This window comes from Crocodylus porosus, unplaced genomic scaffold (assembly GCF_001723895.1).
Source record: "Crocodylus porosus isolate Cpor-Errol unplaced genomic scaffold, CroPor_comp1, whole genome shotgun sequence".
Lineage (NCBI taxonomy): Eukaryota > Metazoa > Chordata > Crocodylia > Crocodylidae > Crocodylus > Crocodylus porosus.
The window spans coordinates 88,676,962-88,697,563 of NW_017728947.1; the positions used below are offsets into that span (position 1 = coordinate 88,676,962).

Genomic DNA, 20,602 nt, shown 5'->3' on the forward strand with positions numbered 1-20,602 from the left:
ACACTCCATCTGCCCCAGCGTCATAGCATTCATGAGCCGTAACTGGTACCTTGAGGTATGTAGAAAAAACATTTAAAGCTATGTCTATGGCCAAATTGCTGATTCTTCAAATCAGCATCAAATCTTCAGATTCGAATTCAGCTGAACTGAATCAGGGACAGTGATCTGAATCAACGAATCGAATCACTGTCCCCAATTTGGACCGAATCCGAATCAAATACTGTCCGTTTTGCACACCCCTATTGTATATGTTCAGCATTTCTAAACAGTCCCTAACCTGTTCTTTCACCACTGTTGGCTCACTTCTTTCCCAAACTGTTCTGCCAGGTGCAGTAGTCTGAGAGCTGACCTTGCCTGTGAAGACTGAGGTGAAAAAGGCATTGAGCACTTCAGCCCTTTATGCATCCTCTGGTACAAGGTTGCCTTCCCCATTCAGTAAGGGACCCACAGTTACCCTGATCCTCCCTTTGCTACCGACATACTTGTAGAAACCTTTCTTGTTACCCTTCATGTCCCTTGCTAGCCACAACTCCAATTGTGCTTTGGCCTTCCTGACTTCATCCCTGCAGGACCAAGCAATGCTCTTATCCTCCTCCCTATTTATTTGTCCAAGTTTCCACTCCTTATAAACTTCCTTTTTTGTGATTTAATTTACTGCAGAGTTCCCTGCTAAGCCAAGCTGCTCTTCTACAATACTTGAGAGTCTTCCTGCACATCAGTATGGTTTGTTCCTGCACTCTCAGTAAGGCTTCTTTGAAGTACAGCCAGCTCTCCTGGACTTCTCTCCCATTCATTCTGATTTCCCAGGGAGATCCTGCCCATGAGTTCCCTGAGGAAATCGAAGCCTGCTTTTCTGAAGTGCAGTGTCCTTACTCAGCTGCTCTCCATCCTTCCTTTCCTCAGGATCCTGAACTCAATCATCTTGTGGTAACCGCTGCTCAAGTTGCCATCTACTAGTACCAATTTTTTCCTGTTTGTGAGCAGCAGGTCAAGAAGAGCATGGCTCCTAGTTGGCTGCTTCAGCACTTGCACCAGGAAGTTGTCCCCAACACTCTCCAAAAACTTCCTGGATTGCCTGTGCACTGCTGTATTGCCCTCCCAGCAGATGTCAGGGTGATTGAAATCCCTCATGAGAACCAGGGCCTGTGATCAGGAAACTTCTGCCAGTTGTCTGAAGGAAGCTCATCCACTGCTTCCTTATGGCCTGGTTGTCTACAGCACACACCATCCACTACAACATCACTCTTGTTGCTCTCCCCTCTAACTTTAATCCACTGACTTTCAACAGGCCTATTTTCAGTTTCATACTGGAGCTCTGACCAATCATATGGCTCTTTTACATAAAGTGCAAGTCCTCCACCTGTTTTCCCCTGCCTGTCCTTCCTGAACAGTTTGTACCCATCCATGACAGTGCTTCAGTCATGTGAGCTATCCCACCAAGTCTCTGTTATTCCAATCACATCACAGTGCCATGACTGTGCGAGGACTTCCTATTCTTCCTGCTTGTTTCCCTTGCTCTGTGCATTGGTATACAGGCACCTAAGGTAACCATTCAGTTGCCCTGATTTCTCAGGAAGTATGAAAACACCTTCTCTGTTGACCCCTCCTGCTTGCTCTTCCTCCAGGTCTCCCGCTTCCACACTAATGTCAGGGCTTTGGTCTCCATCCCCTGGAGTACCTACTTTAAAGCCCTCCTCATTAGGTTAGTGAGCCTGCCTGCAAAGGTGCTCTTCCCTCTCTTCATTAGGTAGATCCCATCTCTTCCCAGCAATCCTTCTTCTTGGAACTACATCTCATGGTCAAAGCCAAAGCCCTGCTGGTCACACCACCTGTATAGCCAGGTATTGATCTGCAGAAGCATGGGTAACTGCTGCCACCTTAGTCGGGGGGGGGGCAAATGCTCCCTCCCCCCCCCCCAGTGGCCAGTCAGTGACTGAGGGTGGGTCCTCCCATGACCAATCTTGCTAACCAGGGGATGGGGTCCCCCTGCAGCCAACTTCAAAGCAGCTGTGGTGCTCCCAGAAGCAGCCATGGTGTTTCCAGTCCCCAGCTGGTGCTCTCGGGGCGGGGAGGAAGGGGGGCACTGGTGTTCCCACCTGCCCCCCCGCCCATCGCCTAAGCAGCAAGCTCAACCTGTCAGGAGGTGCACTGGTGCCATTGTGCAGAAGGCACTCGTTCCTGCCCAGGCCCTAGCCCTTGACTGGAAGGATTGAAGAGAACACAACCTGAGCCCCAGACCCCTTCACTCAGAGCCCTGTAGTCACTTCTGATCTGCTCAGGGTTTCACCTGGCAGTATCGTTGGTGTCCACATGGATGAGCAACATAGGGTAGTTGTCAGAGGGCTGGATGAGTCTTGGTAATCCCTCTGTGACATCTTGGATCTGGGATCCAGGCAAGCAGCAGACTTCCCAAGACAACAGGTCAGGTCAGCAGATGCTCCCTCTGTCCCCTCTGTCCAACCACCACCTCCTATCACCTCTTCTTGGTAGCAGTTATCTCAATCCTTCCCACCTTGGTGAGGCCTGGCCTGTCCTCCTCCACCAATGGAACATGCTCTACCTTCTCTGTTGCTAGGGCTGCATATCTCTTCTCCAGACAACTTGCTGCAAGTGGAGATGTAGATCTCTGCTTGCTGCCAGAGGTCACAAGTTTCCAGCTTCCACCCTTCTGGGAGTTCGTGACCTCTCTCTTCTCTAGTGCTGTGGCTGGCAGTTCTTCCTCCATGGTCCTGGAGGTCTCCTACAGTATTGAATCAATGAACGCCTCATGGTGGAGGATGCTTTGGAGCATCACCACTTCCTCTTGTAGCTCTTGCCTGTTTCCTGAAAGACACCACCAGGAGGTACTGCTCACACCATAGGAACCTCCTGGCCTGGCCGTCACTGGAAGGAACTTACAAACCGCAGTCCCCACAGCAGGAAATCCAGACCTAGGTGGAAGCCTCAATGGTGAGTGGTCCTGCCTGGACAGAAATGTAAGCAGAGGCAGTGACAGTGGCTCTGGCATTGTGACATACTCCAGCCATTTCCCTGGGTCTCTTAATTTACCTTGTCTTTTTTACTGCCCTTCTTCCAAGCACACCTTCCCTAGCAAACTCGCCTGGAAACTCACCTGTTTACTGCTCATTGGCCCCAAAAGGTTCCTTTTTTTCTGCTTCCTCACAGCAAATTGAAAGACTCTTCCCTCAAAAGGAGGATGGGGGTGGGGGCAAAATGACCTGTGAACTCATCTGCAAGCTGTCTGCATACTGCTTACCTTGTTTGCTGTCCTTGAATACATGAAGAAGCACGAATGAGAAGTAGATATAAAAGCACAGGGGGTTAAGACTCACCTGTTTCATTCAGTTGTTGATGTCAAAGGCATTAGAGAATTAGAGCTCGAACTGAGCTACAAATGAGTTCACAGATATGGGTTTTACAAAGAAATGTTTAGATTCATATTGGAACTACCTCTAAGTTAATAGTGTTCAGTTGTGAAATCTAGCTTATGCCAATTTTTGTCCAAAATATTTCCTTTTATCTGAAATGATAAAACTTACATATATATTTAGGGTCAGGGCATCTGGATTATACAGTGTAGCATTGAGTTTTCCTTTTAAATATGCTCTCATTTTTAACATGCTTGGTGTTGCATTACTACCTGTAAAGTAAAAAACAATTTGTAAAGTTCTTCCATATTTTTCTCTTCTCCTAGTTTGCCGGAAAATTCTGATTTCTGTACAAGAAGTTGTTCGTAACAGAAGTTCAAGCATTCATGGATAGGCAAGGGGTGCCTTCAGACCCATTAGTTCCCTACAAAGTGCACACACCCTCAATCTTTAAAGGAAATGGAAACTGTGTCAGGGGTACTCCTTTTATCTGGCCCAGTTTGGATCACTTGTGTCCTAGAGTTTCTTGAGCTTTATAAAGGAAATATTAAAGTATTTTTTGCCCTTTGTGATAAAAAATAGTTTGGTCAGTTTTCCAGGCCTTGAAAGTATTTACTACAACTACCAAACAATGCCTTATAACCACAAAAAGCTATGTAAAGGTTGCTACACCTGACAAGCTGGAATGTCTTTGTAGCTTATGAAGGCTGACTTGTACAACCACAGAGAGGCCTGCTGCTGGTGCGTTTCAGCAACAGGAGGGAGTATCAGGGAAACTGTTTTGTTTGGGGCAGAGGTTCCCAAACATTCTTATTGCATATCCCCTTCCAGATTTACCAGCTGCCCACATACTGCTACCAGCATACTTTTTATATTTTAACCCCTTACATGCCTATTATTATGATAATTAAAATTGAATCCATTATATAATTTCTTTCACATACTACCCAGAGATGTCTTGCATGTTCCCAGGAGTACACCTATCACAATTTGTCTCAATCCTGCTTTAATTTTAAATCAATTATAATTGAGTGAATAGATGGCCTGCAACAAACAAGTCTGTCTTGCATTATACTTTTCCTTCTTGAATCTTTATCCTGTTGTTTTTAAAAGAGTAACACTTTAGTGGAGAGAAGTCATACAATGCTCAACATCACATCCTGCTTGGTCCTATTTGAACATTGATGTCATAAATCTGGGTCTAAATAGGAGTCCTTTCCATTAAGGAAACAGGTAAGAAGAAAAAAGTGTGTTTCCAGAAACTGCAATTCTTTCAAAAGTGAACTTCCAGCAGAAAAAATAAATCATAATACCTATGCCTATGGTTATGAAAGAGCAGATTTTTTTCAGATCCCCCATCCATACCTGCTACTTCCCAGTTTGTCCGCTGATTGACTTCTGTGATTGTGACAAAATAAGGCGATTTCAGGTGGTTATATGTGCTTTTACTTTTAATCACGAAATGGATTGGAAGTTTTCTAACCGGATACTTCATCCTAAGAGCCTAAAATTTAAGTTATAAATTGTCATACAGTTGCATTTAAAAGGTAATATTGTGTTGGTTATGTAAGGCCTTTATTAAACATTCAGGCCATGCCCACCTGCAATTGTGAGCTGGAATGTCTCTTTAGAGAGTTAGTTTCTGCCCCCATGTTGCCCCCCAGGCAATTTGTACTGAATCCAGGGTGGTTTCCTGGCCATGTCTAAGGGCAGAATTTATTCCTAATAAGAGTTGTTTCCAACTTGTTACTAGTTCTTACCTTCTCCTTGCAGTCTGAGAAGGCTACAGAAAAAGAAAGTTTCTCATTGTCAGTGCAGTTGCATTTTGCTCGAGATGACTTGTTAGCACACTTCTTGTAGGTTCCTGAAGTCTGTAAAAAGATATATAACCTGAATTGAGCTCATTTTTACATGGATTCTGAAATAAACGTTTTTAAATAACAAATACAAAGTAGATAGTTTAAAAGGTATACATGCTGCTTGCTGCAGACCACATGTGATATTGTTGCTGGTCAAAATCCTCCCATGAGAAATTTAAAAATTTTAAAATCTGGTTGAGGTTCAAATTAGGGCAAACAGTTGAAATCCTGGATTGTTTCATGAAATTAAATATTCAAAAATATTCTACTTCAACCTTTCAAAATTTTTATAAGGGTGAAATATTCCATTTAGTTTTATTTTATTTAATTTTATTTGAAAGCAATCATGTAAAAAAATTAAATGTTTTGACCTTTTCAATAATTTAGTAATTTCCTGTGAAAATATTGACATCAATACTTTGATTTTATTAAATAAGCCTTTTCTGGTGAAGAACTATTATACTTAAAACATTTCAAACAACTCTACTAGGAATTCCTAAAATAATCTCTAAAAACCAGATCTAATATGCTTTTAAAGTGTGTTTGAGGTCAGAGATTAGTTTACCAATTTATTGGAAAGTTTTCAGTCCTATTACATAACTTGTAGTCATTATAAAAAAGCCTGCTTACACTACAAATAAAATACTTCTTTCATTATAAGCTTGATTTCTAGAGAGACGGAGAACCTCTAACTTTTAACATATATAAAGATTTTCAGGCAATTTTCTGTCAGTGTAGTTCTACCCATCATATTGACAACAGAAGCTGCAGCACATACAAGTTTCATATATTTTTACAACAGCATCCTGTAGTCTTAGCCCAGTGTGCACTACAGTTTCTACCTTTTTCTACTAATCAAAGATCAGTGTCAGTGATACATGCAGGGTTCTATAGGACTTCTCATGATCAGGCCACCTGATCATCTTCTGCTGCATCTCTTTCCTGGTTCCTGTCCTATTCGCATCTCCCTGGTGCCCACTTGAGAATTTGTACTCCTCCACTGAATGCTTCTGCTATCATGAGATAGGTACATATTGTAGAAGGAAAAGGATTGGTGAAGCAAACCTTCATCTACTAAATTCTTGGCTGGCATAGTCTTGTAAGGACCTTAGTCAACTATCTAAGGTACTCATTGTCTACTCCACTGCCAAAGTTTCTGGTACCTTGTGAATCAGAAACGGATAACCAGCATTCCAATGGCCCTCCTCATTTCCTGTGCCAAGCAAAAAGTGGATCTGTCCAATAGTCTTATGCTGTGTGCATTAGGTATCAAGGGCCCTCTTTAAAGAGGAAAGCATTTTGTTAGTGTAGGCCAAAACTAGGATCATAGAGATGCATATATGGGGGGCCTCCAGACAAGTGTACATGTGCAGTATGCAGTACTTCAGACCCATTTGCAGTGCTGCATACTAGCGCTGTACAAAACGGCTCTGTCTCGTTTCAATTTTGGATTCAGCTGTTTCAGAGGACAGTGATTCATTTTGGTGTTTTGGATCACTGTTCTGTTTTGATTCAGCTGAATCTGCGTCAGAATTTCAAGGCTGTTTTGGAGGTTCAGCTACAGGCTATAATGGGAAATCACTAAAATGCCTATACTGTTGTCATTTCTTGCCTGATTCAGATGAAAATTGTAGGGATGGTAGCCCCTTCTGAGATCATGAAGCATGCCAAGTTTCAAGGAGATAGGTTCAGGAGTTTTTGTGAAACTGTTCAAATCCAAACTTCAAAGAGACAGGTGCAGGGGTTTCTGTGAAAGTGCACCTCAAACTGTTCAAAGCAAAACTTGTGACATGTGACTGTGTGTGTGTGTTAAGGCTCAGTGGGTTGAAAACAGCAGGCATGGTAGCCTCTTCTGAGGCCATGAAGCCTGCCAGGCTTCAAGGAGATAGATGCAGGGGAGTTCTGGGAATCTGCATCTCAAACTTCAAAACAAAACTTGGGACACTCATATGACTTTGTGTGTGCGTTAAGGTGCTGAGGGATCAAACCAGCAGGGATGGTAGCCTGTAACAGGGGGCCTTCCTGGTGCCAGTTAGATCTCCACCCACCCACCTGTTTCTGGGTCTGCCACGCCTCGATGGAAAATAGATTCAGATGTTTCCCAGGCAGGTGGCTCTCCATTTAGGTGTCTTGGGGGTGACATCCATTCCACAGCTCTGTACTTCCCCTAACACTGCGGCCCATGCCTCACACATTGCCTCCCTCACCCCCTCCAGCTGTGGTCCCCTTTGGCTGGAGGGGGTAAAGGAGGGCTCCACCTTTGGCTCCCCCTTAGATCTTGGCCCTGCCTTCAGGCCAGTAAGAATCCTGAGCCTCTCGCTCTGGGGCCCACATTCTTCACTGTGAGCCCCTGGCCCTTTGACCCCACTTTGGGTCCTGGCCCCAGAACAGACCAGTTGAGGGTACCTCTGATATCTTTTATTAAACCAACTGAATAGTGGAGAAATATATCTTAGCAAGCTTTTGGATTTAAAAAACTTTAGTCAGGCTGGGGAAGCATCTAGTTGGTGTGTATGTGCTCTTCCTGGATGGAATGAATAGTGAAGAAGCCAGAGGCTGGCATGCAATGCAGGCAAGAAAGTAAGTCAGTGAAATTAAATTGAGGTGTCAGGGGGTGAGAGACAGGCTGGGAGAGGAGGGGGATGTAGCAGGTGAAAGTGGAGAGGTACTTTGGGAGTTAGATGTCAGGTAGGTTATAGTGTGTCATATAAATCCAATGTCTATATTGAGTCCATGAGTTTTTGTATCAAGGTTGATGAAGTGAAGTTCATAGGCTCATCTGTGAAAAGTGGTTTGTAAATTTAAACAAGCACTGAACCTCACTAACCTCATCACCAGAAGCCAACTTCCTACAACCAAAACACACCAGATGGATCCAGACCATGCCATGATAAGAAATGCAAAACCTGCCAACATACTAATCCAGTCTATTACAGACAAGAATACCCAACTACCGGCGTGGTCACATTTCTCACAAGAAACCCACTCTGTCTTCAGTCTCTCAGGCCTGATCCTCAAGGGAATTTACAAACCACTTTTCACAGTCCCACTGATCCCAATCTCCCTGAGCAAGGCCATCTCATGGATGGCCTTCTGTTGCTTGACCGGTCTTTCGAGCATCAGGTATGTGGGGTACCACTGAGTTTCCACATCCTGCACGATTTTGTGTTGTGGGATGCTCAGCTCTGCCTGTTTGTCCCGCAGCATCTTGTCTGCCTTGATGCTCTGGTGCAAGTAGCCTGCCATTTTCCTGCATTTTGAAATGAACTGGCTGGTCATGGTAGTGACGGTGCCATCACAAGCAGCCCTGCCCCCTCCAAGGTGTCCCTGACTATGAAGTGGAACTTGTGTGCGACAAAGAGGATGCCAACAATGTTGGCATCATGGACCGCCTTGACCAAATTTGGTTCCATTGTTGGTTACCACAAACCCATGGGTGAGCTCGCCTTGCCCAATATGGTCAGGGGCTCTCCATGCCCAACACGCCTTCACCATGTGGCTCATGGCCCCCATGGTCTTTGTTGCCATGTGGGACTCATCCATCACCTCCGGTTGAAAGAGAGACCACCACCAGCTTGACTGATTGTGCCAGTGCCCTGTGAAGGAGAGAGAGGCATGATCTCCACCCCGGCTGCTCCAGATGTCTGAGGTGAAGTGTAAGGCCACCTGCAGACCTGCTTTGTGCAGCTGCTCCCTCAAGTTCTCTTTGTGTGCCTCACACAGGGAGGGCACCACCATCCTGCTGAAGGTGGTGTGTGCAGGCACATGGTATGATGGGGCCATGAGTGCCATGAGCGCCATGAGCTACCTGAAACCTGGCCGCTCAACTAAGGAGAAGGGCTGGAGCTGCTTAACTAAGGAGAAGGGCCTTCCAGAGCAAGCATCTCCCCAATGCTCTGGGTGACCTCGCTCACCTTGGGAACATGCCCCCCTTTCCCTCTGCCTTTTCCCTACTGGTCCGGGGTGGCCTGCCTCTGCTTCTGGGGGACAGGCAGGGGCTTTGAAGTGAGAGGAGGACTTCCCTTTGGGCACACTTCCACTGGTGCCAGGCTGAGGAGCAGTGGCAAGAGAGTGGGATCTCCTGATGTGCATCAGCATCCCCGTGGTGCTGAAGTGATTCTTGTCCTTGCCCCAGCTGGTCTTGCATCAGCTGTGCAGGCAAATAGCATACTTGGGATCATCTGCCACCTCAAAATGATCCCATACTACATTATCCCCTCGCTTCTGGGGTGCGGTAAGAATCCTGCCGTATACCCCTCCTCAGCAGACAGAGGCACAACAACAGGGGAAGCTGAACCACCTGTTCCCATAACCTCCTTTGCAGTACCTTCTGGCTCTAGGGGAACTTTAAGGGGTGTAGAGCAGAAACTCAGGTTCCTCCTCCTTCCCCAGAATTTCCCTGGCTATAGCACTGAGCTCCCCTGGTTCCAGATCCAGCTCCTCCCCTGGTACTGGGAGGCTCATGCTGGGAACTGAAATTAGGGTGGAGGAGACTGTCATGTTGGTGCTTGTCATACTGGTGGTGCTGGGAGTCATTATTATTGCTGGTGTTAATGGAGGTGGGACAGGTGCAGGCACTGCTCCCACTTCCTTGCTGCCACTAACTAGCAGCAGAAGCCTTATGCCTGCTAGGGAAGAACGTGTGCCTAAGTTGTGTGTGGGGCAGGGGGGAGAAGGACTTACAGCTCTCCCTCTGCCCCCTCTCGCTTCTCTGCTAGAAGACCTGGTGCCTTTCCAGCACTCTTTAAAATGTTGTGTGTGTGTGTGTGTGTGTGTGTGTGTGTGTGTGTGTGTGTGTGTGTGTGTGTGTGTGTGTGTGTGTGTGTGTGTGTGTGTGTGTGTGTGTGTGTGTGTAATATATCTTCTATGTGTTTACTATATCTTCTTCTATCTGTTTATTTTGCTATATCTCTGTGTTTACTATATCTTCTTCTATCTGCTTATTTTACTATAACTTATATTTACTATATTTTCTTCTATCTGCTTACTATATCTTGCATGTGTAATATATTGGAAAGGTGTATCCAATCCCTTCCATAAAGAAAGACTAGCAGGAGACTGACTAGGAAGCCAGTCACTGCAGCCAGCCACAGTACCTTTCACACGCTGTTGCATCCAGAGAGTCAACTCACAAAACGGACAGAAAGACTTCACACAGAGCCTTATATGCTGTTTCTCATCCCTCCCCCAGAGCACTGGGATTGGAAGGGACCTCAGGGACAAATCGCAGACACTGACCAGCTCCAGATGTCAATATCAGAGCAGTCCCTCCCCCACTTCTTCCCCCTCCCTCTTCTGAGTTTCTGTTTTCCTGCAAGCCTGGCTCTGAAACTCCAAGATTTTCTGAAAATTTCCAAAATGTTTTGGATGGTTTCATTTAGTTTTGGAGATGTTTTGGAGCCTTTCATTTAATTTTGGATTTGGAGTTTTGGGCACTGAAATGGGCCAAAACACCTCTGAAATTAAATTACACACAGTCCTACTGCACACCACACATGTTACACATGCAGTGCTAATTTTCCGTATGAGTTTTTTGACACTGAGAGACCCTGGTGTCAAAAAAAAACTGCAGCAGAAAAAGCGGGGCTGTGCATATGGCAGCAGTGTGCACCACCTGAAATTGGAGCCTGGCTGGCTGGAGCTATGCTCTGGTTGCCAGCCAGGCTCCCTGCTGCCAAATCACTACTGCTCATGGGTGACTGGTGCCTCTTGGCCCTGTGGGGGTGGGCACCAGAGGGCAATTGCTGACTGGAGAGGGGGTCCTTCAGTGGCTGATTGCTGACTGGTGGGGGTGTTCTCCAGCAGCCGATTGCTGACTCCAGAAGTGCCGGCAGCAAACTGGAAGTGTCACCGGTGCTCCCTGCTCCCTGGCCTGCAGAAGACAATTTTAGGGGGGGCATGTGCCCCCTGTACCTCCCCTACTGGGGGAGGGGCCACTGCTGGAGCCCAAGAAGTCCCCAGACCCCAGGTAAGAGGTGCAGGTCCCAGCCTCCCCTGACCCACCTGAGGTAGCGTATTGTGTGCCAGACTGCATGTGCATGGGCATTCCCTGGGGATTGAGTAGCAGCAGCACATATTGTGGCACTGCTATTTCTCCCCATGAAAATGTATATGCCTGCATTTCTGGATCTGGCCATGGTTTCCAAGAAATGTAAGTGCTTTATTAGCAGTCCTTTGGTAGGGACATAGCATGACTTCCCAGGTTACCTTGTTCAGAATCTATCAGCACAGACAAAAATGTTCGGTTTGAAAGGCTCAAAATCTAGATAAATAAAATAGTTCTAATTGTTGTATGGTTTCAAAACACTCATCACTCCTGCAATATGCTCCTGAATTATGCTAATAGCAACACATTTGACTGTAGTATTAGGAAAACTGACAGCTTTAATTCCAACTAGGTAGAACCTATCTTACCTTTTTATATTAATTCATGACACATTGTCAATGCCTCTGGCAACACAGCCAGAAATAAATTACAAAGGGGAACCTGCCAGCCAGATAGTTTCTTGCTGATGGTAGTCTAGAAGACTGGCTGGGACTTAGGAGTTTACAATCAAGTTATCTAATATGTCACAACTTTCATTCCTTTCCACTGCCCATTTTCCTGATTGTAGCAAAATGTTCCATTTTACAATGCAATATCAGTTTTCAGCCCTATTCTAGATCTAGCATGTAACTAAGAGGATTTTAACTTGAACAAGATGGAAGAGGATGCAAAGCTGGCATATCACGTACCTGCTCTGTCTGTAACCTCTGCCTTCTTTGAACTTTTACTGTACTGGCTGTTTAAGATGCGTGATAGAAAATTGGATAGAATAAAATGTATAATGTTAAAGCATGCATGCTCCTTAAACAACTTCAACACCAAATAAAACAATGGCAGAAGACTTACCTTTGATTTCTCAAAATAATCTCTCATTCTAGGTTTGCTAGGATCTGCATTATAAAAGTTATCAGTGAGTGGAACTGCTATTCCCAGAACGGATGGAGGTCTATAATTTACCTGTATATAAATGCATAAAGGACAGATGGATACTGAATAAATATATGTTCAGATATAACCAAAGGGATGATAAAAGAAATTCTTAATTTCTGAATAACATAACAGAAGAAACGTACATGATATTTAAACCAAGATGTACATGATATTTAAACCATAAAGGACACAAATAGATCTGATGATTTATCTTTCTCAAACATTTCTGTTTCCACTAGCACCCCTAATTGACACACACACACACCTGTCTTACTTATTGTTGACACTGAGCTATGAGATAGGAACAAAAAACAGTCCCTGTATATCTATGTACACACACACACATCACACCTACACACACATAAATAGATAATGTTTATAAGATCACCAATGCAAGAGAAAAGCCATTTAAGGGTCAAGTTAATAACTTTACAATTGGGTAACTTTATTCTATGCCTTGCCCCCACTGCTTCATTTCATATCTTCCATATCTGTGGGACCTACCAATCCTGAAGAAAACATAAAAAATGTTCCTATTGTTTCAAAATATCATGCTTCAAAATAAATCCCTTGAAATAATTACAGACAAGGTTCTTTGGGTAAATATCTAATATCTTTTATTAGACCAACTAAATAGTTGGAAAAATTGTTCTTTGCAAATGTTTGAGCACAAAGACCCTTCTTCAGGCATAGGGAGAGTCGGCTGGTATGTTGTTTTCTTCTGGATGGAATAGAAGCCAATATGCAAAAAACAGATCTGTGAAACTGCAAATGCATGGCAGTGAGGATCAGAGGGGATGGGAGAGAAAAGGTGTGAGACAGGTAGGTGCAGGGGTGGGGAAAGAGGGAATGTTGACTTGGTGATAGAATGTAGCTGGTAAAATGTAGAGAGGTTACCTGAGAATATCAGATGGCAGGTAAGTTATAATGTGCTATAAATCCAACATCTATATTTAGTCCATGACTCTTTATATCCAGTGGATTTATGAAGGGCAGTTCATAGGCTCAGGTATGAAAGGTGTTTTTTAAATTCCCTTTGTGGATTAGAACTGAGAGATTGGAGAGAGAGTGGTTGTTCTCTTCACAGGGCAAATTCAGTAGTATTGGAGGGCTTGGCTATATATTATAGCTTTCTTGGTGTGTTTAGGGCAGGGTTGGTCAAAATATGGCCCATGGGATGGATCTTGCCTGCAAAGGGGCTTTGACTAGCTCACAGCAGGTCCCTTGGTCCTGCCCGGCCGAGACACTGCCCGGCTGTGGCATATCTTGCTGCCCCCTGTGCATGCAGAAGGGCTGGGGTGGCTGTTTCTGGCTGCTGCCACTGCTGGTACCCACCACTACTGTGGGGCTGGGGACAGCACAGCAGCAGCCAGAAGGAGCTGACTTAGCTGTGCTGCATGCCCAGGGGTAGCAGGATGCAACACGACCAGGAGTTTTGGAGCAGGTGCAGGCCACACTGGGGCTGCGAGCTTTTGGCGGTGGTTGGGGAGGCCCTGCAGGGCTCTGGGTGATTGTGGGGTAGGGTCAGGGGCTGATGGGCTGATGGCCTCAGGGGGCATATGGAAGGGGCTCTCATTCACACCACACATACCCTCTAACCCTTCCCCCCAACCCCCCAACCATACCCGTCTCCACACACAATCATATACCCCACAAACACCATACCTACCCACACCCTCCCACTCATTCCCCTACAGTTACACCTGCATGCCTCTTGGGGAACCCCACTCGCTGCTACATGCACACACCACACACTCACCCATGCACACCCCTAGCCACCCTCCCCCTCCCCATACACACCCACACATCCCCATAATTCCCCATTCCCACAAACTACCACACCCCACATCCACACACATATTCACACATATACCCACAGTTCCCCACAAACCCCATACCCACCCACCCATACCCCTCACACCCCTTCATACTATACAAGAGTAAGACTTAATTTTGAGCTATTTTGCAATAACTTCCATATATACAGCACAAACACACACAAATCAGGACAAAAATATTTTTTAAAAATAAAATTAAAATATATTATTATGGGTGTTTTATTTTTAGTATGTAATAAGTTTTTTTCCCTGGTTCCAAAATGGCAAACCCCCTTCCCAAAAGAAGTACTTACAGGGGCAATGGGAAGGACTTCTGGTGGCAAAGGTTGAAGATTAGGGGATGGGACTTCCAGTCCCAAGATGGAGACCAGAGGGCAGGGCCACCCTTGTGACCCTCAACAGCTCACCAAAACTCATTAAGTGGCCCCCAAGCCTAAATAATTGCTGCCCCTGGTTTAGAATAATTGCTGATTCTGTGTAGATACGTATGTTGGTCCATGGGTTTCTTGTATATGGTTTGTATTTTACAATTCTGAATCTTGATCATAGTGTCTGAACAGGAAATGTTGGTATTGGAGTATTCCAGAGATAGTCTGATGGAAGGGTGATCATTATTGAATTTGTAATGGAAATCAATCAGAAATGGCAGGTTTTCGATTCAAATGATGAAGATGTCATCTATAGATCTTAGCTTTAGCATGAGTTTGGTGCAGTTCTTGAGGAATTCTTCTTCCTGGTGTCCCATAAAAAGCTTAGCATATTGTTGGGCAATTTTTGTGCCCATACCTGTGCCCTTGGCCTGGAGCAAGTGTTGGTTATTGAAACTGAAGTTATTGTGTGTGAGGATGAAGTGTACAAATTCAGTAATATGGGCCACTTGGAAAAAATTCCTCAAGAATTGCATCACTGTAACTACTGAATTTGCATTGAGGAGAACACCCTGATCATCACCTTCCAAATCTCAAAAGGACTTTCACTCAATAAGGACACTTCTTCAGAGAGACAGATTGCACTTCTGAAAGAGCCACCCAGATACCACATGAAGAATTGTTGCAGTACAAAAAGAAAATCTCCATGAATCTCATACAACTAATGATGACATACCATTATTCCCTGGAACCTATGCGGAAAATAGGCACTGAACTTCACTAACCTCATCACCAGAAGCAAACTTCCTATGTCCCAAAACAAATGAATGGATCCAGACCATGCCAGGACAAAAATGTAAAACCTGCCAACACATCTCCCCCACTCCACAATAACTACAACCCACAACAGCACCATCACCATTACTGGATCTTACATCTGCACCTCCATAAATGTAATGTATCTCATTCAGTGCACCAAATGCCCCGATGGAAAATATGTAGGAGAAACCAAACAACTGCCTACCAGAATGAACACACACTGAAAATCTATCAAAGACAAAATACCCAATTACTGGTGGGTCACATTTCTCACAAGAAAACCACTCTCTCTCCTATCTCTCAGTTTTAATTCTCAAAGGGAATTTACAAAACACCTTTTGTAGATAAGCCTATGAACTTCACTTCATCAACCTACTGGATACATAAAATCATGGACTAAATATAGACATTGGATTTATGGTACATTATAACCTACCTGCCATCCAATAACCACGGGTAACCTCTCTACATTTTACCAGCTACATTCTATCACCAGGTCAACAAGCCCCCTTCCTCCCCCCACATACCTGTCTCACACCTATTGTCTTTCATAGCCTCTGATCCTCACTACCATATATTTGCATTTTCACAGACCTGCATTTTGCATATTGACTTCTATTCCATCCAGGGGGAAACAAAACACCAGCAGATTCTCCCTATCCCTGAACGAGGGTGTTTGTGCCCAAAAGCTTGCAAAGAACAATTTTTCCAACTATTTAGTTGGTCCCTAGAAAAAATATTACATTTATCCAAACAGCCTTGTCTACCTATGTCCTTAAACCAACACAGCTACAACCAACACCCTTGAAATGATTACTTAATATTTCAGTTTTCTCAATTTAAATGTGATAAATGCTTACAACATGTTTGTAACATGGTAGATTTATTTTGTGCCCAACATTTGAGCCTTGGCTTCTGGTTTTGCACACTTGCATTTTAGTGTCCAACCAACTACACTTACACAAAAAGGTGACCCATTTTATACATTCACTTCCCCAAGTTAAGTGTGAAAATAAGTATGCATTCCTTCTGGATTGTCTACAAAAATGGATACAGTAATATAATGTGATGTGAGCAAGGGGGACATGCAGGGGATGTGGGGCAGAAAATTTTCCAGTGCTTCATTTTTCTCTGGGAACTTTTTCCATTTCTAAGAAGTAATTGTTTCATAAAATTCATTAGTAACAATGAATGGATGCCAATACAATATTAGGCAAGCTTGGCAGTTTCAAAGTTGTAATTAATGTTTTTCAGATGATTATCCCTAGGAAGTGTGTGAGAGAGTATATATATGTTTTATTGATTTGTAAACAGGAGGGTAAATACACTCACATAACAATCCAACTAGGGGTGGATTGATAGAGAATTCTGGTGCTGATACCAATAGCTGATATTTAAGGAAGCATATTGGCTGGTACTGATCTGATTTCCAATACAGCTACCTCCAGCTGGTAAGTCTGGTGTTGTGGAAGGGGGGGAAGGGCTGTGTGTGGGGGGCAGATCAACTCCTGCCGTTGTGAGGGAGGGGCCAGAGCAGGGGCAGGGGCAAGGGCAGGGGTAGGGGCTGCCTAGGCAGGGCGGGGTGGGATGACACCAAAGCCATGGCTCATGGAGGGGAGGTGGCTGCCACCACTCCTTGCACCCTGGGATGGCAAAGAAGGGGGGCGTGTAGGGCAGGGTGGGGTGGGTTGCAGCTAGGGCTGCACTAGGCTCTTCTTGGCAGGAGCTGGGCTCAGAGCAGGTGCTGGCTGTGCTGGGAGGATGCTGCATCCACCCTAAATTTCGCCACTGCTCTGCTCCCAGCCACCCGGTGCAGCTGGAAAGAGCTGGGGCTGTGCTGGGAGGCTGGTGGCAGTGACACTGGGAGTGGAGCAGTGGTGAAATTTGGGGTGGATGCAGCATCCTCCCACCTCTGCCAGCACCTGCTCTGGGCCCAGCCTCCACTGAGAACAGCTCCATGCAGCCCTCACTGCAGCCTGCCCTGTCCTGGCCCACAGAGATCCAGGAGCCACATACTCCACCCCTGTGCCCTCCCAGGGTGCAAGCAGTGGCGGGAGCCACCTCCCCCCGCACAAGTCACAGCTCTGGCCCTTTCCCCCCGACCCTGCCTGAGTAGCTCCTGCCCTTGCCCCTGTGCCCTCCTTCACTGTGGAGGACATTGATCTTCCCCGCCCATGCCCCTTCCCTCCCTCTCCCCTTCCACCACACCGGACTTACCAGCTGGAGGCAGCTCTCCATGCTGCTGGCTGTGTTCCTCACTGCCTGAGTGCTGAGCTGTGGCTGCATGCAGCATGGGTATTTATCGGCCAAATTATTGGTCCGATCAGGCCAATACCCAATACAGCCAGTTTTCTTTATATTTGTACTGATCTGATATTGGACTGATGTATTGGTGCACCTCTAAATCCAACCTAAAATCAAGTTATAAATTCACCTAATTGGCTGTGCAGGTCAAATCAAAACCAAATGAATGCACCACTAAGCTTGTTTCTATTTCTCAAAATTTTGCTTCTGGAGAATCAGTCAGAAGAACAATTAGTGAAGAAGATGCACTGTGATAAGCTGCCCTTGCCCATAGACTCATTGGTAAAACTGTCCTTTAGTGAAAGAGAATGTGGTTCAAGCAGTTCTGAATCAGATTTGAACTAATAAGTAGTGCAAGTGATTCTACAGATAGCAACAGTGAAAGTGGAGGAGCCGCAATGACCTCAGTGGAAGAGAGATAAATTCTGTTGAAGTAGATGCATGGACAACCACGGCATATCTGCACTTCTTTGGGTGTGCTAAAATTAGTGTGTCAACAGTTTTCAGTGCCTTCTTTTTTTTCTTGAATTTAAAAAAACAATGTAAGGGAAGTACATATTATTGTGTATTGTCTTTACATTTTTACAAGTATTCCAATAAAAATACTTTCTTTCCACATAAAGCGTTGCATTTGTTTGAATATACCATTTAAGCCATATTAAGTGTGCTGTATTTTTTTCCTAATCAAATATTTCAGTTCAAATACTTACGGCTACTGGGACATAAAATTAGCATGGGATACTTATTTAGTTTTGTTTACTAAATATAAGTCAAATAAACATGTTAAATCAGCTGACGCTCTACTTAGGGAACTGGAAAATTTTCTGGAAAACCCATATCTCCGGGGACATGTGCCTCAGATACCACCTAAGGCAGTGGCTTTCTTTTTACACTTAAGGCACCCCTGAATAGACTCAAGGCACCCGTAGGAAAATGCCAACCCTTAGTTTTCATCTGTTTTTTGGCTACAGGAAAATAAAAGAACTATTCTTCTGTTACAAATAACTCCATACACAAAAGGGAAAAAGGCATTTAACACTATGGATTCCTATTTGAAATCTCTTTTTTATGTGAATCGTATCTGTACACTTAGCAATGTTAACACTGCATGACACCCTGTGGCATCCTTGAAAAGATCTCAAGGTACCCCAGGGTGCCATGACAACCTGGATGAGAATCACTGGCCTAAGGGGAGGCGCACTAGAAGGAGGAGAGGGGGGTGCCTCACTCTGCAGCGCACTCCCCAGCTGCACATTGCAGCAATGCAGGCAGTGTCTGTTATGGGTGCAAGGTGTGCTGGGAATAATAGTCATGCAGAGTGGCAATGGAGTTTGTTGCTGTTGGAGGAAGAGCTGACCTAAAGTTTTGCTATCAAAATCAGCAACTCTTTCCCCTTTTTACATAGGTTTTGTTGACAAAAAATGGGATGAAAGTCCCCTATCAGGAGCACCAAACTCCACTGTCACTCTAGAGAACTACAGTTCCCAAAGCACCTTACAATCCATGATCCACATTGCTTATGTGGCTGTTTCTGTGTGCTGCCTAGTTGGGGAAAGGTGAGTGAGGGTGTATTCTTCTCATGTTATACCTCTATGTGGATGTATAAAATGAAAGGCTATCTTGAGGCTTTTTGACCATTTTTTTCTTTATATACAGATTTGCAGATATTATGTAACAAATGCTTTGCTTTCTTACCGGAAGCTGTGTTAACAATTTGAAGCCATGGTCATCTTTTGGATCTCCATGCAGCCAATTTTCAGGGGAGATTAAAACAGGAGAGATGTAGTGCATAGATTTACCATACGAGCAGGCAGTTTTTAGTGTTATGACAAAAGTTGATATATCACAAATAAGTGATGCTCTTGTGAGTATCACAGCTACTGAAGATTTACCCTGTGGAATTTCATATGGTGAAAATATATTAGTACACCCAAAACAAAGAGTGCCTGTTAAATGAACATAGGCAACCTCACTAAAAATGACCTATTGATCATAACATTTTCTCTAGAAATGGTTTTATAGTAACCGACATTATAGTAGTGCTTCATGATTTGCTTTCATGACCTACTGGTCCTTAGGAAAGAGTTCAAGAGGATGATTTTGATGTAGTTTGGGACTGTTTATCAAGAAACTAATTTCATCCTGTAAAATAAACCTGACGTTTTAAATTATACTGTTTTATATGGAGCAGGCTGTATTTTGTGAGAGGTTCTTAACTCAGGAATTCACTCTTTCACTATCTCCATCAAAGCCAAAAGAGCCAGACTAAGACCCCCTCGAGCAAATCCTGGGACGTCATTCTTCCCTTGTACTCAGCCTTGGTGAGGCCACAGCTGGAGTACTGCTTCCAGTTTTGGGCTCCTCAATTCAAAAAGGATGTGGAGAAGCTTGAGAGAGTCCAGAGGAGAGCCACGCGCATGATCAGAGGTCAGGAAAACAGATCTTACGATGACAGGCTGAGAGCCATGGGACTCTTTAGCCTGGAAAAGCGCAGGCTCAGGGGTGATCTGATGGCCACCTATAAGTTTATCAGGGGTGACCACCAGGATCTGGGGGAACGTCTGTTCACCAGAGCGCCCCAAGGGATGATGAGGTCGAACGGTCACAAACTCCTGCAAGACCGTTTCAGGCTGGACATAAGGAAGAATTTCTTTACTGTCCGAGCCCCCAAGGTCTGGAACAGTCTGCCAGCGGAGGTGGTTCAAGCACCTACATTGAACACCTTCAAGAGTAAATTGGATGCTTATCTTGCTGGGATCCTATGACCCCAGCTGACTTCCTGCCCCTTTGGGCAGGGGGCTGGACTCGATGATCTCCCGAGGTCCCTTCCAGCCCTAATGTCTATGAAATCTATGAAATATCCCTACATTACAGGGATATATCAATCTGCCTATATTAATCTTAAACTAGTACACCTAGAAGCAAATTGGATCATCTACACCCATGTATAAATCAAACATGAAAAGGACTCTACTCTGAGATTAGAAAATAAACTGCAAGGGTAATAAATAACATGAACAAATTGCAATAGATCACAAGGGGAAAGAATTAAGAACAAAACATCAGGGAC

At 44.6% G+C, this 20,602-nt stretch overlaps 1 protein-coding gene across 1 annotated transcript in view; it reads right to left on the minus strand.

Annotated features, from left to right (window-relative positions):
• Positions 1–20,602, minus strand: part of CATSPERB (cation channel sperm associated auxiliary subunit beta) — a 65,544-nt gene that overhangs the window by 10,093 nt on the left and 34,849 nt on the right. Inside the window, exons 13-17 of the mRNA XM_019551145.1 lie at positions 19,228–19,425; positions 12,120–12,230; positions 5,129–5,239; positions 4,734–4,872; positions 3,540–3,640 (exon numbers count right to left, since the gene is read on the minus strand). Coding sequence (XP_019406690.1) covers positions 3,540–3,640; positions 4,734–4,872; positions 5,129–5,239; positions 12,120–12,230; positions 19,228–19,425 — 660 coding nt within the window. The remainder of the gene's footprint in view (positions 1–3,539; positions 3,641–4,733; positions 4,873–5,128; positions 5,240–12,119; positions 12,231–19,227; positions 19,426–20,602) is intronic.